The sequence below is a fragment of the Canis lupus genome, chromosome 13 (genome assembly GCF_048164855.1).
Source record: "Canis lupus baileyi chromosome 13, mCanLup2.hap1, whole genome shotgun sequence".
Classification (NCBI taxonomy): Eukaryota; Metazoa; Chordata; class Mammalia; order Carnivora; family Canidae; genus Canis; species Canis lupus.
In genome coordinates, this window is record NC_132850.1 from 14,841,651 (window position 1) to 14,863,829 (window position 22,179).

Below are 22,179 nucleotides of genomic sequence, written 5' to 3' on the forward strand. Positions count from 1 at the left end.
CTCTTGTTTTTCTTGCATTTGTTTCCTAGGAAACTGCCAATTTCCCCGTTGGTAATCATGATCAGTCTAGTATAGTAACTCCTGCTGAATCATACCCATGAGTAGCCCAATGCAGCCTGCAATTATATTCCTGTAGTCATTCTTGTGTCTCCTGATGGAAGCACTTCTGCCTTTGAAAGTAAGACCAGTAGCACTAAGGACCATAAGGTTGCAGTGAAAATTCCCTCAAGTTATGCTAATCTGATCACTAGGGATAATCATGAGTGTTGCCATTCCCATTTCCATCCCTGAATCCTGGATGGGTGAGTCCTGGCTATGGAAGAAACAGCACCATATATTGTACATTGATTTAAAGCATATACAGCATCCTGGAGAGCCTTCCTTCAACCCTGTAAGTTATTGCCACCTCGCTGCTGCTGTATACCCAAACCTACTCTGAGGTTATTTCTCTGGATCTGGAATGCATAACTGTAATGGATATACCATCCCCAACTGACTACAAAGACTCGGTAGCATAGAGAGGTTTGATGGCACTGGCTCCATGGGGATCTTCCCATATGTCCCTATTCCAATGGTCAGGCTCCCATTTTTCAGTGTCCTCATTGTAAAGGATGACAGGCTGTACCTTATAGAATTCACTTTCCTGATAGTACATACACAGGCAGGGTAATCCTGGGTTTCGTTTAATAAATCTGAGCCCTACCTAAAGCCTGTGGCTACATGTCAGGATGATCTTCAATGCAGACGTTGATGCTCAGGTCACTTATTGTCCTTTTTAAAGATTTTATTCATTTATTCATGAGAGATACTTACAGAAAGAGGCAGAGACATAGGCAGAGGGAGAGGAAAGCTTCTCACAGGGAGCTTGATGTGGGACGCCATACCTGAACTAGGATCACGACCTGAACCGAAAGTAGATTCCACCACTGAGCCACCTAGTCGTCCCTTGGGTCAGTTATTTCTTTTTTGGTCAGAGAATTTTAATCCTCCACATTACTCTTTCCTTTTCCCACTCTCTCCAGTACAACATGGATATCCAGTCAACCTTCTTTTTTTTTTTTTTTTTAAAGATTTTATTTATTTATTCATGGAGACACAGCTAGAGAGAGAGACAGAGACACAGGCAGAGGGAGAAGCAGGCTCCATGCAGGGAGCCCGATGTGGGACTCGATCCCGGGGTCTCCAGGATCACACCCTGGGCTGCAGGCGGCGCCAAACCGCTGCGCCACTGGGGCTGCCCTCCAGTCAACCTTCTTATGCTCCTTAGTTTGGCTAAAATGCTTTAAGGCATCAAATACATACTGACCAGAACCTTCCCTTTAACAAGTCTCTGATTACCAGTATCACTGGTGATGTCCTGTGTATTGCAGCATCAGGCCCTGGGCTACCATTGTCCTCTTTACCTTTGGGAGTTGGAGTCATCAGTGTCTTTCCAACTAATCCTCTTGAAGCACCAATTCAAGAAATCCAGAGTCAATTCAGGTAAATCATTAGGATTCTGTTTCTCATAGAACCATTCCTGGTACCAATATTTATCTTAGTCAGAGTTCTACCAGAAAAAGAAAACTATTAGAAAAGAAGCTTCCCTGGGGTCAAGAAAAAAAAAAAAAAAGAAAGAAAGGAACAACCTGAGAGACCCAGAAGTGCAATGTATCTGAGCTCCAATTTCTGACCACCCAGTAGCTTTCTTATGTTCTCCCTGTGTTCTTACTGAGAAGCTGAAGTAAGAAAGGGGACTAGGGGACCAGGAATTGCCCATTCCAAGTTGATGGGATGCCTGACTGAGGGAGGTCACAGCAGAGTAGGAAAGGGCAGGGAAGGGTCATGTTCAGGCAGCACCAATGGTCTGGAAAGTGTTGGGCAAGGAAGGTCAGTGCCCACTCTGCAATCCATGGGAGGAAGAAATTAAACACACTTGGGGTCATGGGATTTGTACAGGAAAGATGATCAGGTCATGCACAGCCTGGGAAGTTCCCAGAGGAGGCTTGCGGATAAATAGAACATGCATGGACCTCAGCTCCCCAAGCTCGACGCAAGCCCCAGTACTCCTTCCCACATGGTGCCTGAGCTCTTTGCTCTCAGGAAGCCCTACCCTCTCCTGGAATGCTGACACCCTCAGCTATACCAAACTTTAGAGAGGTCAGGCTCACAGATGTTTAGGAAGCCGAGGAAGGGTCCAAACCAGAGAGGGTGGGCATAAGGGAACTGGCGGCCCAGGACCCAACTTTGTCCAGGCTCCCTGTCTACTGCCTCAGAAATGTGAGTGAATGCCAGGCCCCTCCGGAGCCCACTGTACCAGCCAGGCCCTATGTCCCTGGGGGTGGGAGAGAAGGGGCTACCCAGGCAGATCCTCGGAAAGTCCTCCTGTCCTCTTCCAGCCCCCCTTAGACTGTCATGGTCTTAGTCCCCTCTCCTGTTCCAGCCCACTATTCACTCTTTCAGTACAGGCCTTAGCAAGTTTCCCTGTACTGCCTTAGTTTTCTGCCTTGACCTCCCAGAGCGTGACCTCAGGAAGCATTTGCTGAGTGCATCAGTGACTGAATGAATGAGCACTCCTGGGAGGAACTTGGCAAAGGAAACTTTACCCCCCTTATAGAAGGAGAATCTGAGGCACAGAGAGTGTGATTGCCTGGCTTCATATGTCCTGAGTGAGCCCTGAGGCTGGGCCTCCTGAGTGTGAGGCCAGTGCTCTGCCTGCAAGCACAGTCAGCCCAGGACACAAGTGAATGATGGACTGGACAAGTGTGGGGAACAGTGCAGAGGCAGCTGGGGCAGAGTGTATGGAGGCCCCCTGATTCTAATCTTAGTTGGCCCTCTCAAAGGCAATTTTCCTCTGGCCACATCACGTTAGCTCCCCGTAAGTGTTCTTTTCTCAGAAATGGGATAATCATCAACCCAAGCACACCTCCTGAACATTTGGTAAACTAGGCTGTACATTTTTTGCAGTCACGGTTCATGTCTGTTTTGCTGGCCACTGTGGCCTGGCACGTAGCACTCTGTGGGGCACAAAGTAGGTGCTCCTGAAATAATTGATGAATAATGGGGAGAAGGGCAAAGGGGAATGTGCCTGGGCATTATCACTGTCTGTTCAGAAGGTTTCCTTCCTATGGATTGCTAAGGTGGATCCTCTCAGTTAATGAACTCTGGAATCCCAGTCTAAGCTCTGCCCTCACCCTTTGCTCCCCCTCCAGGTGGGCAGGGCCATCCTCCCCTGATTGGCTAGGCCAGGTGCTCAGGGGATTTTAGCAACACTCAGGGAGAGTCAGTGACCCAGCAGCCCCTGAACCATGAGTGTCTCTGTACTGAGCCTCACCAGACCCCTGGACACTGTGTCTGGGCTCCTGCAGCTGGCCTCCCTGCTAGGCCTGGCTCTGCTGCTGCTCAAGGCAGCACAACTCTACCAGCGCAGGCAGTGGCTGCTGAAAGCTGTCCAGCAGTTCCCGTCCCCTCCTTCCCACTGGTTCTTCGGGCACAAGCAGGAGGTAGGAATGGGCTGGACTGGGTAGAGGGGAGGGCAAGGCAGGCTGGAGTTCTGGGAGCATCATCCCATTCAGTAAATCCATCCCACAGAGGCTTCTTGTGTGACCAGGACATGGGATTCGGGAAAACCCAGCTTACCTGCCAGTTCTTGGCTCCTCACCCCAGTCCCGGAACTCCCCAACTTAAAAGTAGCCTGTGCTGGAGCCATCAAGCCAGTCTGACCCTCCTTCCTTAGGGAGATTTGCAGGATGTGGTGCAGCCCTGAGCCTTGAGGACAGTGGCTATTTCTTTCTGAGTCTTCCCCCTCCAGGCTGAGCAGCCTGAGCTCTTCTCTCAGACACACTTCCTGATGCTTCCCTACCCCAGCCATTCTATCCCATCCTCTCGACCTGGCCCTGGCCGGTCTGGGAACACACACAGCAGTACAATCATGGGCAAGGGAGAGAGTAAACAGGAATCAGGTGTGAGGTCACAGGAAAATAGGCTTACCTGCCAGACGGGGGGTGATGTCTGTCAGGTGCAGGGACCAACTGGTTAGGTTTCCCCAAGAATATGAGAAGTTCCAGATGGTGACTTCAGGGCTAAAACTTCAACAAGCAGATGGCACACATGAGAGGAGGGTGCCAGATTGAGGCAGGGAAAGAGTTTTGACAGTGAGTTGCACCATTAACAGAATCAGTTTCCATCCCAGTTCTTTCCCAAACCCTGGTACTGTGAACTCCTTGGGCTGAGGATGTCACCCCCCTTCCAGCACCACAATGACCACCACAGAGCTGATCCCCAAAGGATGCCTGACCAGGCGATGCAGTGAAGAGGAAGGAGCAGCTAGTGGTTGCATGGAGACAGTACCTACCTTCCAGCTTTGTCAGTACTGGTCCCGTAGAGGGGGCACCAGCAACGGGGAAGGGCACGTGAGGAGAGGCTGTCTAGTGATGTGTGGAATGAAGTAGCAGGAGGTTTTGCAGAGGCGGCGGCTAAGCAATTACAAAAAAGTGAAGCCAAAGACAGAAACTTCATGTCAGCCACTGGGAGACAGCCAAAAGCCACTTTCTTCCCAAAAACTGTTGCTTGAATGATTTCCAGAGTCTTTGTCCATTTGAGAAATTGTGAACTTTTGTCACAACTCTGAGCTAGGATTCAATTGAACAACCACTAAAATTTCCTCCACTGCCGTTCCCATTCAATGGATGGTATGGAGTCAGCAAGCAGACAAGTTCACTTAGGTAACTCATGTTACTCAGCTTCAGCCAGCTGAACACAGAGTGCAGCGAAATTTACCTGCTCTAGCAAATCTGAGACTTTCTGTACCTCTGTTATTGGCTAAGCCAGGAGTAGATTGCCACATGTAGTAGGTTAAAGCTAATCTTTCAGGCCAGATGACAAGTGATAAGTGGGACATGGAAGCATGTGGGCTCAGAACCAAGGTATCTAGATTCTATCCAGCTCTGCCACTTACTTCAAATGGACTTGCTCTGTGCCTGTTTCATCATCTGCAAAATGGGGATCATGATGAGGAGTATAGCCTCATGGGAGTTTTACTAATCTCTGAATGTTGCCTGGCACAGATAAAGATCACAGTTACACTGTAATTTATAAAACTTGAAGGTCATAGTAATGCTCATGAAGGACAAACATGTTCATAAGTTAGCAAACTTGCTGCAGTAACTAGGGCTGAAATCGGTCAGAATTATGAAAGAGGAGCACTGCTTTCACAGTGTACGAAATCCAGGACCCAACAGTCCTTTCTGACCCTGGGTCGTCCCTTCTGCCTCAGGCAGACCCCAGGCCAGGACAGCCCATAGCCCCTGACAATGGAGTGCCTGCGCTTCCCCTTTATTTCTGTCCACTGTCTCTCCTGGTTTCTCTTTGGGGCATTTTTGGTGGCTCTACTTCCTGAAGGAGCCAGGTGGGAGCAGCTATAATGGAGCATTGCCTGCGTGAGTGGCCACAGCCTGTATAAAGTCCAGTGGACACCGGGTATTTGCCTACAGGGTTACCATGGGCACACTTGTCTACCAGAGTCTCACCGGGCCCTGACCAGCCGCGTTCAGGCAGAGATGGAAGTCCCAAGAGGTTCTGGAGGGCCGTCAGATCAGTGGGGGTCAGGGTGACCCAGAAAGAGGAAGAGCCAATCAGAGCACCGTTTAGCTCCATCGGGACCCCAGAGGAGCTATTGACACTCCCCAGAAGCAGGAGTTTCTGGAAGCTTGAAGAGTAAGCAATCAGAAAGAAGGCAGGCAACTCTGCTGAAACAGGATCCCTCAGAGACTTCTACTAAACAGTCTTGAGAAAGGAGAAAAATAAGTGGGAAATATCAGAAAGGGAGACAGAACATGAAAGACTCCTAACTGTGGAAAATGAACTAGGGGTGGTATAAGGGGAGGTGGGCAGGCGGTGGTGGTGACTGGGTGGCGGGCACTGAGGTGGGCACTTGATGGGATTAGCACCGGATGTTATTCTATATGTTTACAAATTGAACACCAATAAAAAATAAATTTATTAAATAAAAAATAAAAAAATAAAAAATAATAAAAAAATTTTAAAAATTACCAAAGGATGAATATCAGCCCATCAAACATAAGAGCAAAATATATTATAAAAAAAAGAATGGACAGGGATTAAAAACAAACATGGAAAAAATAGTCTTGAGGAGATCCTGGAGGATGAGGTAACATAACTTTGACATAAGAGGCTCCCACTAGGGGCACCTGCTTGGCTCAGTGGTTGAGAATCTGCATTCGGCTCAGGTTGTGATCCCCAGGTCCTGGGATTCAGGCCCGCATCAGGCTGCCTATAGGGACTGTTTTTCTCTGCCTGTGTCTCTGCCTCTCTCTCTGTTTTCTCAGGAATAAATAAATGACTCTTTATATAAAGGCTCCCACTAGGGAGTCCCTGCACTGCATCCAAGGAGAAGGGTGGTCCCAGTGATGGAAATGACCTGGGAGCTCAGAGTAGCCTCCTCAAGTGACTGGAGGACAGTACTCAGTGTATGGGCCAAGGATGTCCCCCACCTCCGCTCCCACTAGAACATAAGTTCCGTGAATCTGGATCCTTATCAGAGCTAGCTCATCAAACAGTTCCAAACTCCTAATCACTGCCAATATGCAGAACTATCGCCATAGGGCCATCCTGCCTTCCATCACCACTCCAAGCTAGGGACCTAACGAGGAACCAAGGTTGTATTGGTTTGTCTTTCCTTTGGTACAGTTCCAAACGGGTCAGGAGCTGCAAGTGTTTCAGAAATGGACAGAGAAATACCCTTGTGCCAGTCCTCGTTGGCTATGGGGAAGCAGAGTTAGCCTCGTAGTCTATGACCCAGACTACATGAAGATGATCCTGGGGCGATCAGGTGAGAGTTAAACTTCTCCTCTGTTGGAGTAGCCCTTCCCTCTTGGTTACATTCCTAGGGGCACTGTGACATTCCAGCGGAGACTGCTGGCAAAGCCATCAATATTTGACCCTCGAGGTATCATCCTCCCAGCCTAAGCAAGCAGAGGACCAAATGCAGTTACTCAATTGGAATGCTTAAACATCTGTGAATAATTACCTATTTCTCATCTCTCTGATTTCTTTCTCAGTCCTCTACTTTTCTCTTCATTTCTTTCCACTTCCTTCCATCCTTCCTTCTTTCCTTCTTTTCTCCTCTGTTTCTTTCTCCTTTATCTAAACAGGAATTTATTTATTGCCTAGGTATACACGAAATAAATCAATAAGTATTTATCCATTGTATTTTCAGTAAATGGACACATCTCCTATGTTTCTATCTTCCTAGCACAGTATTGTTATTCAGTTATTCCTAGAACTGAAGACAATTTCCTAACCATGATGGCTTGGGTAAACACCTCCGGACCCCCATTGCCTGAACTGGGTCATGGGAAGGCTGAGCCACCAGTAAAAAAAACAATTAGCTTCTGTTTTTTTATTGGCAGTGAAGAAAAAACCTAAATTTCATACAACTTCATACTCCATAGTGCTCTTCTGTGGGACACTGAGTCTGCCATCCTGAGTCCAAACTGATTATCAGGAAAGAAAAAGAGTCTGAGTTAGGAGAGAAGTGGGAGATGGCTTGACACAAACTGCCAGCTGAGGATTATCGACAAGGGTTGGAGGGTAAAGGTGTAAACAATGGCTGTCTCCTGGGGACAGACTGACTTTGTTGGTCACCTCCAGTTTGCTGTCATGCCTTTCCTCCTTTCAGACCCAAAAGCTGGTGGTTCCTACACATTCATCACTCCCTGGATAGGTAAGTGCCTTAAACTAGGACTGTGGTCCACCTTCTGCTTAGGTTTGCCACCAACCATCCATTTGGCCCAGAATAACAAGAGGAGACCAGCACCACAGTGACTACACTCAACTCTGAATTAAGCCCCATTTTCTTCTTCTTTTTTTTTTTTGTATATCTTTTATTGGAGTTAGATTTGCCTATATATAGCATAACACCCAGTGCTTATCCCATCAAGTGCCCCCCTCAGTGCCCGTTACCCAGTCACCCCATCCCTCTGCCCACCTCCCTATCAACCACCCCTTGTTCATTTCCCAGAGTTAGGAGTCTCTCATGTTCTGTCTCCCTCACTGACATTTCCCATTCATTTTCTCTCCTTTCCCCTTTATTCCCTTTCACTAATTTTTAAATTCCCCAAATGAATGAGACCATATAATGTTTGTCGTTCTCTGATTGACTTACTTCACTCAGCATAATACCCTCCAGTTCCATCCACATCGAAGCAAATGGGGGGTGTCGTTTCTAATGGCTGAGTAATATTCCATTGTGTACATATACCACAACTTCTCTATCCATTCATCTATGATGGACACCGAGGCTCCCTCCACAGTTTGGCTATTGTGGACATTGCTGCTAGAGACATCGGGGTGCAGGTGTCCTGCCGTTTCACTGCATCTGTATCTTTGGGGTAAATCTGCAGTGCAGATTTGGTTTTACAGAGTGGCTGCACCAGTTCACATTCCCACCAACAATTCAAGAGTGTTCCCCTTTCTCCACATCCTCTCCAACATTTGTTGTTTCCTATCTTGTTAATATTCCCCATTCTTACTGGCGTGAGGTGGGATCTCATTGTGGTTTTGATTTGTATTTCCCTGATGGCAAGTGATGTGGAGCATTTTCTCATGTGCTGTTGGCGATCTCTATGTCTTCCTCTGTGAGATTTCTGTTCATGTCTTTTGCTCATTTCATGATTGGATTGTTTGTTTCTTTACTGTTGAGTTTAATAAGTTCTTTATAGATCTTGGATACTAGCCCTTTATCTGATATCTTGCAAATATCTTCTCCCATTCTGTAGGTTGTCTTTTAGTTTTGTTTACTGTATCCTTTGCTGTGCAGAAGCTTCTTCTCTTGATGAAGTCCCAATAGTTCATTTTTGCTTCTGTTTCCCTTGCCTTCGTGGATGTAACTTGCAAGAAGTTGCTGTGGCCAAGTTCAAAAAGGGTGTTGCCTGTGTTCTCTTCTAGGATTCTGATGGATTCTTATCTCACATTTAGATCTTTCATCCATTTTGAGTTTATCTTTGTGTCTGGTGTAAGAGAGTGGTCTAGTTTCATTCTTCTATATGTGGCTGACCAATGTGCCCAGCATCATTTATTGAAGAGACTGTCTTTTTCCAGTGGATAGTCTTTCCTGCTTTGTAAAATATAGTTGGCCATAGAGTTAAGAGCCAACTTCTGGATTCTCTATTCTATTCCATTGATCTATGTGTCTGTTTTTGTGCCAGTACCACACCATCTTGATGACCACAGCTTTGTAGCACAACCTGACATCTGGCATTGTGATGACCCCGGCTCTGGTTTTCTTTTTTAATATTCCCCTGGCTATTCAAGGTCTTTTCTGATTCCACACAAATCTTAAGATAATTTGTTCCAACTCTGTGAAGAAAGCCCATGGTATTTTGATAGGGATTGCATTAAATGTGTAAAGGGCCCTAGGTAGCATTGACATTTTCACAATATTAATTCTTCCAATCCGTGAGCATGGAATATTTTTCCATCTCTTTGTGGTTTCCTCAATCTCTTTCGGAAGTGTTCTGTAGTTTTTAGGGTATAGATCCTTTACCTCTTTGGTTAGGTTTATTCCTAGGTTTCTTATGCTTTTGGGTGCAATTGTAAATGGGATTGCCTCCTTACTTTCTCTTTCTTCAGTCTCATTGTTAGTGTATAGAAATGCCACAGATTTATGGGCATTTATTTTGTATCCTGCCACACTGCCGAATTGCTGTATGAGTTCTAGCAATCTTGGGGTGGAGTCTTTTGGGTTTTCTATGTACAGCATCATGTCATCTGCGAAGAGGGAGAGTTTTACTTCTTCTTTGCCAATTTGAATGCCTTTTATTTCTTTGTGTTGCCTGATTGCTGAGGCTAGGACTTCTAGTACTATGTTGAATAGCAGTGGTGAGAGTGGACATCCCTGTCTTGTTCCTGATTTTAGGTGAAAGGCTTCCAGTGTTTCCCCATTGAGAATGATATTTGCTGTGGGCTTTTTGTAGATGGCTTAAGATGCTGAGGAATGTTCCCTCTATCCCTACAGTCTGAAGAGTTTTGATCAGGAATGGATGCTGTATTTTGTCAAATGCTTTCTCTGCATCTATTGAGAGGATCATATGGTTCTTGTTTTTTCTCTTGTTGATATGATCTCTCACACTGATTGCTTTACAAGTGTTGAACCAGCCTTGCATCCCAGGGATAAATCCCACTTGGTCATGATGAATAATCTTCTTAATGTATTGTTGGATCCTATTGGCTAGTGTCCTCTTGAGAATTTTGGCATCCGTGTTCATCAGGATATTGGCGTATAGTTCTTTTTGGTGGGGTCTTGGTCTGGTTTTGGAATTAAGGTGATGCTGGCCTCATAGAATGAGTTTGGAAGTATTCCATCCCTTTCTGTCTTTCGGAACAGCTTTAGTAGAATAGGTATGGTTTCTTCTTTAAACTTTTTATAGAATTCCACAGGGAAGCCATCTGTCCCTGGACTTTTGTGTCTTGGGAGGTTTTTGAGGACTGCTTCAATTTCCTCCCTGATTATCGGCCTGTTCAGGTTTTCTATTTCTTCCTGTTCCAGTTTTGGTAGTTTGTGATTTTACAGAAATGGGTCCATTTCTTCTAGATTGCCTAATTTATTGGCGTATAGCTGCTGATAATGTGTTTTTAAAATCGTTTGTATTTCCTTGGTATTGCTGGTGATTCCCCCTTTTTTATTTGTGATTTTATTCATTTGAGTCTTTTCTCTTTGTTTTTAATAAGGCTGGCTGATGGTTTCTCTCTTCTTAATTCTTTCAAAGAACCAACTCCTGGTTTTGTTGATCTGTTCTGCAGTTCTTCTGGTCTCCATTTCATTGAGTTCTGCTCCAATCCTTATTAACTCTCTTCTGCTGCTTGGCTTAGGTTCTATTTGCTATTCTTTCTCCAGTTCCTTTAGATGCAAGGTTAGCTTGTGTATTTGAGTTTTTTCCAATTTTTGGAGGGATTCTGATACTCTGATGTATTTCCCTCTTGGGACTGCTTTTACTCTATCCCAAAGATTTTGAATGGTTGTATCTTCATTCTCATTATTTTCCATGAATCTTTTTAATTCTCTAATTTTCTGGTTGACCCTTTCATCTTGTATCAGGATGCTCTTTAACCCCACATGTTGAGTTTCTTCCAAATTTCTTCTTGTGATTTGAGTTCAAGTTTCAAAGCATTATGGCCTGAATATATGCAAGGGACAGTCCCAATCTTTTGGTATCGGTTGAGACCTGATTTGTAACCCAGTATATGGTCTATTCTGGAGAAAGTTCCATGTGCACTTGAGAAGAATGCGTATTCAGTTGCGTTTGGATGTAAAGTTCTGTAAATATATGTGAAATTCTGGAACAAAGTCCTTGAGAACGGCGTGTGGGTCAGCTGGCCAGACATGGGTCTAGTGGACCCAGGGAGTAATCCCATCGACCTTGAGAGTGGTGGGAGTGGTCAGGATCACGATGTAAGGTCCTTCCAAGGAAGGTGAAGTGTCTGGTGTTGGTATCACCGACGTACACCCAGTCACCTGGCCGATATCGATGGGGGTCCAGGGGTGGCCCAGTCTCATAGAGGGCCTTCAGCTTAGGCCACACCTGCTCATGGGTTCATTGTAATATTTGGAGGGAAAAAAGAAGTTGGTGACCATCAAATTCAGCAAACACCTCGGGTTTTATATTGGGGATAATAGGTGGAGGAAGACTGAACATGATCTCTAGGGAGTCAGTCCCATCTTATATGGGGAGTTCCTCACCCTATATATGGCGAAGGGGAAGAGAGTCACCCAGTCCCCGCCAGTCTCCAGGGCTAATTTAGTTAAGGTCTCCTTTAATGTTCTGTTCATCCTCTCTGCCTGTCCTGAGCTCTGGGGCCTATATGCACAATGTAATTTCCAATCTGCCCCCGAGTACTAGTGCCACTCCCCGTGTTACCTTAGAAAGCCAACCAGACAAGGACAATCCCCTAAAGCTAAGACTGCGCCGTTCTCACTTATTTCCCACCTCCAAGACTCCCTAGTGTGAGGTTGTCCTTCAAAATAAACGGGGATTAGACTTAGTCTTCTTACAACAAAGGAGGGGGGTATGTGCTGCTTTAAAGCAGGATGTTGCTTCTTTGCTGGAATGTAAATGGGAGTGAGAACAGCAAAAAAGGTTGGTTAGAATCCTGGTTTAATCATTCCCCCTGGCTCACCCTGAGAGCAACCTGGACCCATGATTGGGTCCTTCCTTGGGTTCCTCTGAGAGGGGGGCATGTGGAGGCTGAGAAAATTAAGGCCATTCCACTTTAAGTTCAGCGTTAGCACAAGTACAGCCATCCCAGGCCCCTGTGAATAAGAGCTGAACTTTACCTTACTTCAGTTACAGGAAGAAAACAGCTTGCAGCTTAACATCCTAGAAAGCCCCATACTAGAATAAAAACAGAGCCCAAGCCAAGGGCAGGAAGCCCCTATTAGAATAAGAACAGAGCTCAACACCCTTGAAAGCCCCATATCAAAATGTAAACAGAACTTGAGGAATTGCTCCACCCCTTCTAGAGGTCCCCTAGACCAGCCCTTAAAACTAAGCTGAAACCCACCTCGGGGTCCAAGTCCCTGCTCCGCTGTGTTGGGTACACTTGGACCCAAGCTCGAGCTTGTAAATAAACCCTCTTGTGCATCGGAAAAAATAAATAAATAAATAAATAAATAAATACATACATACATACATATCTGTGAAATCCATCTGGTCCAGTGTATCATTTAAAGCTCTTGTTTCTTTGGAGATGTTGTGCTTAGAAATCTGTCATTTGCAGAAAGCGCCATGTTGAAGCCTCCCAGTATTAGTGTATTATTATCTAAGTATATTTTAACTTTGGTTATTAATTGATTGATGTACTTGGCAGCTCCCACATTAAGGGTATAAATAGTCATGATTGTTAGGTCCTCTTGTTGGATAAACCCTTTAAGTATGATATAGTGTCCCTCTTCATCTCTTACTACAGTCTTTGTGATAAACTTTAATTTATCTCATATAAGGATTGCTACCCCTGCTTTCTTTTGAGGATCATTTGAATGATAAATGGTTCTCCCTCCAATCTTTTGTTTTCAGGCTGTGGGTGTCCTTAGGTCTAAAATGAGTCTGTTGTAGACAGCAAATAGATGGGTCTTACTTTTTTATCCAGTTGAAACCCTGCGCCTTATGATGGGATCATTTAACCCATTCACATGTAGAGTTATTACTGAAACATATGAATTTAGTCTCATCATAATACCTAGTCAGTCCCTGTTTTGTAGATTGTTTCTTTGAGCTTCCTCTTTCTTTTACAGGGTCCCCCTTAATATTTCTTGCAAGACTGGCTTGGTGGTCACATATTCTTTCAGTTTCTGCCTATCTTGGAAGCTCTTTATCTCTCCTTCTATTCTGAATGAGAGCCTTGCTGGATAAAGTATTCTTGGCTGTATGTTCTTCTCATTTAGGACCCTGAATATATCCTGCCAGTCCTTTCTGGCCTGCCAGGCCTCTGTGAAGAGGTGTGCTGTTAATCTAATAATTCTCTCTATATAAGTTACGGATCTCTTGACTCTTGCTGCCTAAGGATTTTGTCTTTATCTTTGGAATTTGCAAGATTCACTATTAAATGTTGGGGTGTTGAATGGTTTTTATTGATTTTAGGGGAGGACCTCTCTATCTCCTGGATCTGAATGCCTATTTCCCTCCCCAAGTTAGGGAAGTTTTCATCTATGATTTGTTCAAATACACTTTCAGATCCTCTGTCCATTTTGGTGCCCTCTGGAACCCCAATTAAACATAGACTTTTCCTTCTGAGGCTGTCATTTATTTTCCCTTAACTTTCCTCAGGGTCTTTTATTGTTTTTCTCTTTTTTCTTCAGCTTCTTTCCTTGCCATCCACTTGTCTTCTATGTCATTCACTCATTCTTCTACCTCAGTAACCTTCCCCTTAGGACCTCCAGTTTGGATTGCATCTCACTTAATTGATTTTTAATTTCAGCCTCATTAGAATTAAATTCTGCAGTCACGAAGTCCCCTGAATCCTTTATGTTTTTTTCCAGAGCCACCAGTAGCTTTATAATAGTGCTTCTCAATTGGCTTTCTGATATTGAATTGTAATTCAAATTCTGTAACTCTGTGGCAGAGTACTGTTACTGATTCTTTCTTTTCTGGTGAGTTCTTCTTTCTAGTCATTTTCATCAGTACAGAGAGCCTAAAAATTAATTGTACGTGTTAGAAGCACGAACTCTTCTCTCTGTAGCATTCCATCTATTCTCTCTTTAAATCTCATGTCGAATTCATAGATTTCAGAATGATTTGAAGGTTATCTAGGTAGGTTGGTGGGGACAGGTGACTCGGGGATTCTACTCCACCGACATCTTGCCCTGCCCCCACTCGTTTTCTGATAAAACCCTCACCCTATCTAAATGGTGGTGGAGCCCTCTTGTAGCTCAGCTTCTCCCACATTACTTCTCAGGACTCACCAATGAACTCAGCCTGACTTTTTACTGAAATCCTTGTAAAACCCATCCCCTGCTCTGTTTCAACCTCCATCTCACAGTTGTCATAACCACTTCCTGGCCACAGGCTTTGGGAAGTCCCCTTCTTGACATGCACTGGCCATTCCTGTTTTGCCAAGGATGCCCTTCTTTTCACACCCTGGGTTCCTCCCAAATTGTCCCTGGATAACTCAAGGAAGGCCCCTTCCCACCCACCCCCCTAACACACTGTGGTCCAGGGTATGGTTTGCTCCTGCTGCATGGAGAGGCATGGTTCCAGCACCGGAGGATGCTGACCCCAGCCTTCCACTATGACATCCTGAAGCCTTACGTGAGACTCATGGCTGACTCTGTCCAAGTGATGCTGGTAAGTAGAACCCTACCTCACCTGCACACTCACACCCAGAGCACAGTTCACAAAGTCCATTCTCAGACAGCTGTGTTCTTCAGAAATCCATTAGCATGGCCTCTGGAATCAAACACTTACACCCTGCAATGAGACACAGCTCCTGGAAGGCAGAAGGCACAGGAAAACACCCAGGTACCCACTTTCATCCACTCTTTGTTCACTGCCCACAGGAGAAAGAAACAAGGTGGATACAGGGTTTACTTTCCTCACACTTGCATGGCTTTGGCTGGAAAGGAAGAGTAGTCAATATCTATGGACAATAGGACAAGCTTCCCCTGCCTATCCTGGGAAATAGCAGCTTCAGTGGCAGCAGGGACATCCCAGGATGTCACTCAGTGGGTTCTGTGGTGGGATTGAAGGCTTCTGCATGGATCTTAGCCACTCCGTGGAGAGAAATGGAGACCAGGTCTCAACCCCCAGGGTTGGGTCCACCAGAACACCACCCCTGAGCATGACCCTATTGCTCACTCACTGTACTCAGCTGACATTTGCTGAACAAGAGGAATTGACATCCCAAATACTCCTTTCTTAGGAACCCGAGTACTGGCACCTTAATATTTTTTTGGCCAGGACACTTGTTCCCTAAATAGAGACCTTATATTTCTCTATGTAGGTCAGTCCCAGGTCAGAAAAGATTCCCCCTTTATCTCCTGAGCAACAATGTTTCCAGTTGGCTAAAAGATGATTTTTGCCATACCTTATGCTAAAGTCAGTCTCAAGATCATTCTTAATAAAATAACAACAGTTTCTGAGAAAATACTCAACATATCACAAATATTCGGCTCTATGGTTCAAAATCGATGAAACACAGCTGTTTTAGAAAGTGAGGACATGTCATCAGAATATGTGGAGCAGCAGAGAGAGAGCCTAGCCTCATCAGCATAGGCCTTCCAGAGGAGTAAAGAAGGATCAATGTGTCCCCTCTACACAGGACAAGTGGGAGGAACTCCTCACCCAGAACTCACATCTAGAGATCTTTGAACACGTCTCCTTGATGACCTTGGACACCATTATGAAGTGTGCCTTCAGCTACCAGGGCAACCACCAGGCAGACAGGTCAGTGAAATGCATAGCGGCAGGGTCCTATTTCCTGCCAACTGGTGTGGACTCATCGGGAGGCAGTTCGAACAACCCAAAGAGCCACATTCTGCAGAGAGCCCCAGTCTGACACAGTCAAATTCAGCCCTACCAAACCTGCATTAGGCACTAACCCTGATCCCTGCATCAGGGAGAAGCCTGGCTGCCCAAGTCCCTCATAAATGCCTTGGTCTCTGGAGCATAAGACAGAAATGTCAGATGCTTAGGGTCACCTGCACCAATTCCTGAGGAAACCTCCACCCACAGCCCCACTCCACTCCAGTTCAGATGCCTCCCTCCACCTCGACTCTTCTGCCTCATCCCCCTTCAGAAACTCCCAGGCCTACATTCAGGCCATTCGAGATATGAACAACCTGGTGTTTGCCCGGGTGAGGAATGTTTTCTACCAGAAAGACATCTTCTACGGGCTGACCTCTGAAGGCCGCAGGAACCACAAGGCCCGCCAGATTGCCCATCAACACACAGGTTGGACTCTGCCCTCTGGGAACCTCCCCTCCTTCATTAGGTACTACCCAAAAGGATGGGCTCTGACCCCTCAGGCAGAGGCCTGCCCCTCAGTGCCCCTCCAGAAACTGGGACAAACCCACTTGGATTTTCCCCCGGTGCACCTGTTAGGGCACCCAGTGTTTGCAAGAAGTTACATGCATTACAACATGGGTGAAGGTTGAATGAGACCCCGGCCAGCCACATACAGGCAGAGTCTCTTTGGGCTGTGCTGTTGAAGGGAGGGCTGACATGAAAATACCTGATGCTAGAGCTCTCACTCTGGCATACACACCCATTGCCAAACTCCTCCTGAACCCCCTCGCACCATGAATGGGGCACAGAGGGCAGGTGGGCTATGTGGCTGGCTATATGCCTGGGCACTCAGAGCTCTCAACTCCACCTGGGAACACTGGGCAGACCGAGTGATCAAGCTGAGGAAGGCTCAGCTACAGGACGAGGGAGAGCTGGAGAAGGTCAGGAACAAGAGGCACTTGGACTTCCTGGACATCCTCCTCTTTGCCAAAGTGAGTGTGGCTGGGGAGGCCTGAGCATTTGCCCACAGGTGGGGAGCAAGGGTGCAAACTCAAAGTCTCCCCTGTCTCTGGGTCTTACCAGATGGAGAATGGGAAGGGCTTGTCTGACAAGGACCTCCGTGCAGAAGTGGACACGTTCATGTTTGAGGGGCATGACACCACAGCGAGTGGCATCTCCTGGATCCTCTATGCTCTGGCCACACACCCCGAGCATCAGCAGAGATGCCGGGAGGAGATCCAGAGCCTTCTGGGAGATGGTGCCTCCATCACCTGGTGAGAGCTCATGAGAGAGGAGGGCCCTCCATCCTCAACTAGAGGACACCCTGGTTGCCAGGGCCTATCCCGCACTTCAAGGCAGCTTTCTTTAGGGAGCACCTGGACCAGATGCCCTACACCACCATGTGCATCAAGGAGGCATTGCGACTCTATCCACCAGTTCCAGGTGTTGGCAGAGAGCTCAGCAAGCCCATCACCTTCCCTGATGGACGCTCCTTGCCCAAAGGTATGGCCTTCACTACGCTCACTCTGTTAGCACTCAGTGGGAGGTCTGAAATCCACATGTCCTGGGGCAGCTCTGAAGTTCTGTGGCCCCATTTTTTTCCATAGTAAGTGGGAACGAGGTTGTAGTTGGGATGGGGTTATAGGATGCTTGTCACAGAATCAGGCCACATTCAAAGTTATATAAGAAATAGTGAAAGAGATTATAGAGGAATGGAAGGAAAATGGGAGGGAAGAATTAGAAAGGGAGAGAAAATATGAGAGACTCATAACTGGGAAACAAACAAGGGGTAGTGGAAGGGGAGGTGGGCAGCTGGAAGGGGTGACTGGGTGAAGGGCTCTGAGGAGGGCACTTGACAGGAGGAGCACTGAGTGTCATACTTTATGTTGGCAAATCGAACTTCAATGAAAAAAGTACTAAAAAATAAAATAAATGGGAGTTCCCCTTTGTACCGAGAGAGAATATGCTCTGTTTTTTTTCTGCACATAACATGAAAAGTGTGTCTCAATTCTTAGACATAGAAGGAATCGAATCCCAAGTTTCTATCCTCATCCACAACAAACATTCAATCTCCAAGGATTCCATCATTTTATGATGCTATATTATTCTCATCGATGGCACTGACATTTTGTGAGTTTAAGCTATATATATATCCTATTCCTGACTCCAGCAACACAACTCCTGAAGGATTTCTGTCTTCATTGATACCCCTTTTGGATATCATCCAGATTTGATGTAATTATAGGACAACTACTTGATTACAAATGCAAAAAACTATATACATGCCAGTTAAAATAATGACTCAGGGGCCCTAAGTGGCTCAGCATTGGTGTATATGTCTTGGCTTAGGTCATGATCCTGAGATCCTGGGATGGGGCTCCCTGCTCAGTGAGGAGTCTGCTTTTCCCTCTGACACACCCATGGTCATGCACTCTCTCACTCTCTCAAATAAATGCAGAAACATTTTGTATAAAAATAGTGATGACTCAGTACATTGCACCTTCTCTACAAGAGATGTTGGCTTCAGGAAGGGGCTTCAGAAATAGCATACAATTCTAACTCCCAAGATTTGATCACTAGAGAGGGAGAGCACTGGGGCAGGGAGAGTTCTTCTTCCACCCTTATGGGGTTGAGTGCATCAAGCATATCAGGAAACCGACTCTCATTCTTCAGATGGCCCATTCCCAGGGAGCCCTCAGATTGATGGAGAGAGCAGCTGGTGACCACATCTGAGGTCCCTGCCATGGTCTAGTCTACTTTTTATCTCACCTCTGCTCTGAATCCCAACCCTGCCACATCCAAGCTGGGTGGTCATAGGCAAGTTGCTCAGCCTCTCTGAGGCTTAGGTGCTCATGTGAACAATGGGCATTGGGCCTTCCTTGGAGGCTTGTTGTGAGATGGATTAGTCAATGCATATTCCCCAAGGGCTATTGGATGGTACTTGGTAAATGAGAGTTGTCCTTTGAGCTGCTCTCTAACATAAGCCTCCAGATCTTTCTGCTTCTCACCCTGGTCTGGGTATCTACTAATCTGGGCACACATGCTGTGTGTGCCATGTCTGCCCCACCTCTCCTGCTACACTATCATTCCCCTCAGAGTGATGAGAAGTGACTCTCATAGCAGCTGCCAAGCGGTGTGGGCAAGCACCTGGCCCCGCAAGCAGGTATGACCATTCTTCTCTCTTTTGCTCCACAGGATTCTTAGTCTCGCTCTCCTTTTATGCTCTTCACCACAACCCGAATGTGTGGCCAAACCCAGAGGTATGATGGCCTTGGGAGGACGGAATGGGGGAATCTCTGCACGTCAATCCCTCCTCCTATTCCATTTCTGGGTGTGTCCTGAGGTTGAGAGGAAGGAGAAGCTAGACCACACCTATCCTGGCCCTGGGGTTCCTCTGCAGGTGTTCGACCCTTCCCGCTTTGCACCAGATGCCTCTCGACACAGCCATGCTTTCCTGCCCTTCTCAGGAGGATCAAGGTGAGGCACTTGTACTGGGATGGGAGGAGAGGGTTGTTTACTAGGGACATTCCTAATGTTTGAGACTTCCTACATTTCCATGGGTGTTGCAGATATGCCCTGACATGTTGATGTGCTGGGAAAGAGGTGTGTGTCTCTGTGTATGAAAGAAAGTTGGTAATCACTGCATGCTATGGAAACTTTGACACATTTGTCTCACTCAGTCTCCAGCCACAATTCAGTGTCAGTGGCTGTTCAATGGCTCGAGGCATTCTTGTGATTTCTTCACTTTATGAGGATGACTTTACAGTATTGGACATTCTCACGTGTAGTTTTTAACTGTTGTCAATTAGACGTCAGGATGGTATCAAAAGATTTCTTTTGCACACTTTCTTAAACCAGCCCCTCTCCCCACTCAACCCTCACACTGCACCGATGCCTAGGGATGTGTGTTTCCACCTCAGCTGCCTGCACGTCTGAAATATTTAAGCCTACAGAGGAAAATTTCCTGCGATCTCTTAAGGGCCTCAGAAGTATTCAATTTGTGACTCTAGTATTTTTGCATCTATTCAAAAGAATTTTGGACTGCATGGAAATGATCATGAACGCTTCAAGTTTTCTCAGTTGTGAAATCATTACGTATGATCTGGGCTCTACATACCTGAATATTACACTTTGAGTCCAATCATCCAAAGAACAAGTATATAAAATGAAGACATTAAATGGCTTTTGAGAGAAAATCCACGGTTTTGTATATGTACATGAGAGGTGGCATTTGAAAGTTAATGGCATATGAAATAGAAAGCACACTTGAAATGGCTGTTCAGGTGCATGACTATTCTCCTGAGTGAAATCCTCCTGGGCTGCTGAAATTGTCCTACAAATAGCAACTTCTGTAAACTTTTTAAGTAGTTATTCGTAAAATGCATTTAAGCAAATACAAAAATCTTCAATCCTTCGAACTAAGTGAATCCACTCTCTAGAATGGGATTTAAGCAAACTATTCTCCAGATACTGGCTCCAGGATTTGGTAACTCCCTGGGATTGATTCCTTCCTGGTAGACATTGGTGCAAGTCATGTGGCTGCCAGTAGAGACAGGACAGGGGTAGACAGCTCAATTCCTAGCTCAGAACTAACGGGGACTTTTGTTTATTCCTTTCTGCTTTCCTATTCAATTCAATAAACCTCATGCAATGTCTAAGACTAATTATTAAGCCTGACTCTGTGCCAAGGCTATGCTATGAGATGGGACACTGTCCTTGCCTCAGGGAATCTGCAGTCAAGAAATGGATGCCTCTACTCAAAAGACACATCATCCATTCATTCTTTCTTTCCCTCACTCATTTACTAATTGACCCCACAGTACTAAGTTCCGTGTTTCTGGCACAGTACTCCTGTATCGGAAAGTGAGGTGTCCTTGAGTAAAATACCATGTGATTCAGGGTCCAGGACTGAAGAGGCACAGCCAGTGGGGAAGGTCGTAGGGGGGGCTGAGGGCAGACTGTCATTGCCCTTAGCCTTGGGCATTTGGAAGACAGAGGTGGAGGAAGGGCATTATCTGGGATAATCTCAGCAGTAAGTGAACTGGTATACCAGACGGACAGGTGACAGGTGAGTGTGCAAACAACCCAGAGAGGGCTTTGCTGCTAGGATGAGCCATGTGGACATGCTTACCTGTGATGGAAGACGTGGGAGGTTCTGAGTATGGGAGGGTGGGGCATCAGGAGAGGGACCAGAGGGAGGAGACAGAGAAGTCCAGGTGAAGTGGCAGCTGAGGGATGATAGGCAGGGACACTTCTGCAATAGAATTAGAGATGACAGCAGCTGGTTGAATGAGGGTCCGAGGGAAAGGTAGGAATCTGGACCCAAACTGGGAGGCAGATGGTGCAGCAGCTTGAGCATCCGTAGGGCTCTGCCCCTGCAGGAAGCTTCCCTGTTGGCCATCCTGACTTCCTTACCCAACTCCATCTTGTCATTTCTATGAGGATCTGGATCCCTGTGTGCTCATGGGATATGGTTAGGACCTGAAGTGTGGCCCAGCCCACCCCCTCTGGTGCCCTGGTCTGGCTCCACATTGTGAAACTAGAAATGGCTGGTGTAGAGAGCAAAGAACCTAGTGATTAACTGTTGTAGTGATCACTTGATTTTGCTCTGAGGCTCAAAGTGTTGACCCTCCAGTAACAGGATTTAAGGCCTGCTGAGAGCAGAGGTAAGAGGAGGAGCTAATTCTGAAAGAGTGTAGGTTTTTGTCAGAGGCCAAGGGGAGAGTGTTAACAAAGCAAGGCTTGGGGTAGAGATGTGCATGTGTCCAGGGAAGGCAATCAGGGCTGGGCCCATGCAGGCTGGCTCTGAAGGGACTGTTCCTGGCAGGGGCTTTGAGGCCACTCCTCACTTCCTTTTCCCTCCCTGACCCAGGAACTGCATTGGGCAGCACTTTGCCATGAACGAGTTGAAGGTGGCGGTGGCCCTGACCCTGCTCCGCTTTGAGCTGGCACCAGATCCCTTCAAGATCCCTGTTCCAACTCCAAGAATTGTATTGATGTCCAAGAATGGGATCCACCTGCATCTCAGGAAGCTCCTCTAACCCTTGTGGGGACAAGGATGAGTCCCGAGGGCCTCCTGCCTCCCTTTCTGTCTTCCTGTCAGTCTCTCCTGTCTGCTGGCTTCTGCTCACTTCCTGCTTCCCCTCTGCCCACCTGCCAGCCTTCCTGCTCTCCTGCTCTCCTG

At 46.3% G+C, this 22,179-nt stretch overlaps 1 protein-coding gene and 1 long non-coding RNA gene across 2 annotated transcripts; one reads left to right on the forward strand and one right to left on the reverse strand.

Annotated features, from left to right (window-relative positions):
• Positions 1-3,237: 3,237 nt before the first annotated feature.
• LOC140602581 (cytochrome P450 4A6-like) lies at positions 3,238-22,171 on the forward strand. The gene is made up of 12 exons (XM_072772256.1): positions 3,238-3,482; positions 6,688-6,829; positions 7,679-7,723; positions 14,710-14,837; positions 15,811-15,935; positions 16,288-16,442; positions 16,881-16,987; positions 17,079-17,269; positions 17,365-17,498; positions 19,191-19,255; positions 19,396-19,472; positions 21,868-22,171. The coding sequence occupies exons 1-12, from the start codon at positions 3,288-3,290 to the stop codon at positions 22,034-22,036; spliced, it is 1,533 nt and encodes a 510-aa protein (XP_072628357.1). The 5' UTR covers positions 3,238-3,287; the 3' UTR covers positions 22,037-22,171.
• On the reverse strand, positions 3,285-5,145 carry LOC140602582 (uncharacterized). The gene is made up of 2 exons (XR_012005517.1): positions 4,334-5,145; positions 3,285-4,067 (listed from the first exon to the last, which is right to left on the reverse strand). It is a non-coding gene; the product is annotated as an uncharacterized lncRNA (long non-coding RNA).
• Positions 22,172-22,179: the final 8 nt, after the last annotated feature.

Excerpts from the sequence above, each read along its gene's own strand:
- LOC140602581 (XM_072772256.1), top strand. The coding sequence starts at position 3,288 with ATGAGTGTCTCTGTACTGAGCCTCACCAGACCCCTGGACACTGTGTCT. Across the intron at positions 16,988-17,078 it reads ACATCCTCCTCTTTGCCAAA|ATGGAGAATGGGAAGGGCTT; the intron begins GTGAGTGTGGCT and ends GGGTCTTACCAG. Across the intron at positions 17,270-17,364 it reads GATGGTGCCTCCATCACCTG|GGAGCACCTGGACCAGATGC; the intron begins GTGAGAGCTCAT and ends AGCTTTCTTTAG.